Below are 1,651 nucleotides of genomic sequence, written 5' to 3'. Positions count from 1 at the left end.
CATGTGGGAGTGTGATGTGCACAGAGACTGCAGTTGTGCCTGAGGTGGGGCAAAGAAACTAGAAATGGGTTATGAACTGGTGTTTGTGTGGCCCAGGCAAGTGTGAGCAGCAGAATCTGCTGCAGAAGTAGGCAGGTACTTGTTCTCCATCACTGATGCTTAGCAGGGACTTTTACAGCTTTTTGGCCCTAGAATGTGGGGGTTGTGTTTTCTCACTAGTGGCCCTGTGGGCTGTTTGATGGCATGTGTGTTCCTGCCTCTAGTCCAGCATCTCTATCTCTTCCAGGCATGCTTCGGAAGCTGGATATCCAGAAAGAGGAAGATCTGCAGTCAGTGTGTCAAGTGGCTGCCCATGTGTTCAGTGATGGAGTAACAAACTGGGGTCGGGTGGTGACGCTCATCTCGTTTGGAGCCTTTGTTGCGAAACACCTGAAGAGCATCAAGCAGGAGACGTGCATCAGCTCCCTGGCAGGGATCATCACGGATGCTCTCGTCTCATCCAAGCGCGAGTGGCTCATAAGCCAGGGAGGCTGGGTGAGTCACTGCCCATCCCCAGCACGGGGGCCTGTTCAGAACAATCCAGTCTTTTCCTTTTCTGGGACCTGCTCACTGACAATCGTGTGTCAGCGAAGTACAGAAATTACTTACGGTTCCTGTTAAAACCACAGTCGAAGCATCTAGCTGGAATTTGGGTGCTTCAGGAGCTCCTTAAAATTACAGTGTTGACCTAAAAATGTTCCCCTGCCCAGTGTGGAGTGGGCAGCATTCCCAAAGCTGAATCAATCTGGAGCTTGCTTGAAGCTGGCCCACAGCTGCTTTGATGCTGCTGCTGGGGACCAGCAGTGGCCCTGATGGCTCTGGGGAGACACACTCAGGGGATGTACTGGGGAGGCTACACCCTAGCCCACTCTGCCAGGAAGAAAGGCTTTCTGTGCCTTCCTGCCAAAGAAGGGTGGTTTGTGGGAAAATGACTTTCCCTTCTTTCTCCTAGGAGGGCTTTGTTGACTTCTTTCAAGTTGAGGACCTAGAAGGCAGCATCAGAAACATCCTGGTGGCATTTGCAGGCGTGGCTGGACTGGGAGTGAGCTTGGCCTACATGATCCGGTGAGCCAGGTTTGCTGCAGAGGGACAGAACTCTGGGTGGACCAGCTCTGTTTGGGGCTGGGAGCTGATCACTTCCTCCTGTGAGTACTGATGCAGCTGGACTTGAGTGACCCAAGGAGAATATCTGGGCATGCCCTGAGCAATCCTTTTCTGAGAAGGAAGGTGTGATCCGGGCAGATTGGGGGTACCGATGAGGATTTATTTATTGCTTTGGGAATAGAAAGTGGAAGTATTCTGTGTCCTTCAAGAGGATGATGACAGAAAGCTCGAGTGGACTGCTTCAGTTTGATCCTGGAGGGAACTGATCTGTGTTAGCAGCAAGCCAGTGGGCACCAGCAGCTCTTGTCTGGACTAAAGTCTCCTGGGCTTGGCACAGCAGCTGTGTGTGGAGCAGATGTTTCAGGGTTGTGGGTTTCTGGAAATAGCATCTTCTGCTGATGCCCTGCCTGAACTTGTGGCTTTCTTGTTGGAGCAGAAGCATGGGAGTGTTGGGTGAGCCTGTGCCTGCCTTTGGGGGTGCTAGCCAGAAAGGGGCTTCAGCCACTGT

General features: G+C 52.4%; 1 protein-coding gene across 1 annotated transcript; it reads left to right on the top strand.

Moving 5' to 3' along the window:
• The first annotated feature begins 285 nt into the window (after positions 1-285).
• MCL1 (myeloid cell leukemia 1) lies at positions 286-1,108 on the top strand. Its single transcript, XM_009995899.1, has 2 exons — positions 286-534; positions 992-1,108. The coding sequence occupies exons 1-2, from the start codon at positions 289-291 to the stop codon at positions 1,106-1,108; spliced, it is 363 nt and encodes a 120-aa protein (XP_009994201.1). The 5' UTR covers positions 286-288.
• The last annotated feature ends 543 nt before the right edge of the window (positions 1,109-1,651 follow it).

This window comes from Chaetura pelagica, unplaced genomic scaffold (assembly GCF_000747805.2).
Source record: "Chaetura pelagica isolate M959 unplaced genomic scaffold, ChaPel_1.0 scaffold270, whole genome shotgun sequence".
Taxonomy (NCBI): Eukaryota; Metazoa; Chordata; class Aves; order Apodiformes; family Apodidae; genus Chaetura; species Chaetura pelagica.
This window is presented reverse-complemented; position numbering and strand designations above follow the sequence as displayed.

What these genes read in the sequence shown, in the direction of transcription:
- MCL1 (XM_009995899.1), top strand. Translation starts at nt 289, where the DNA reads ATGCTTCGGAAGCTGGATATCCAGAAAGAGGAAGATCTGCAGTCAGTG. An exon ending in TCATAAGCCAGGGAGGCTGG is followed by an intron (nt 535 to 991) that starts GTGAGTCACTGC and finishes TCTTTCTCCTAG; the next exon opens with GAGGGCTTTGTTGACTTCTT.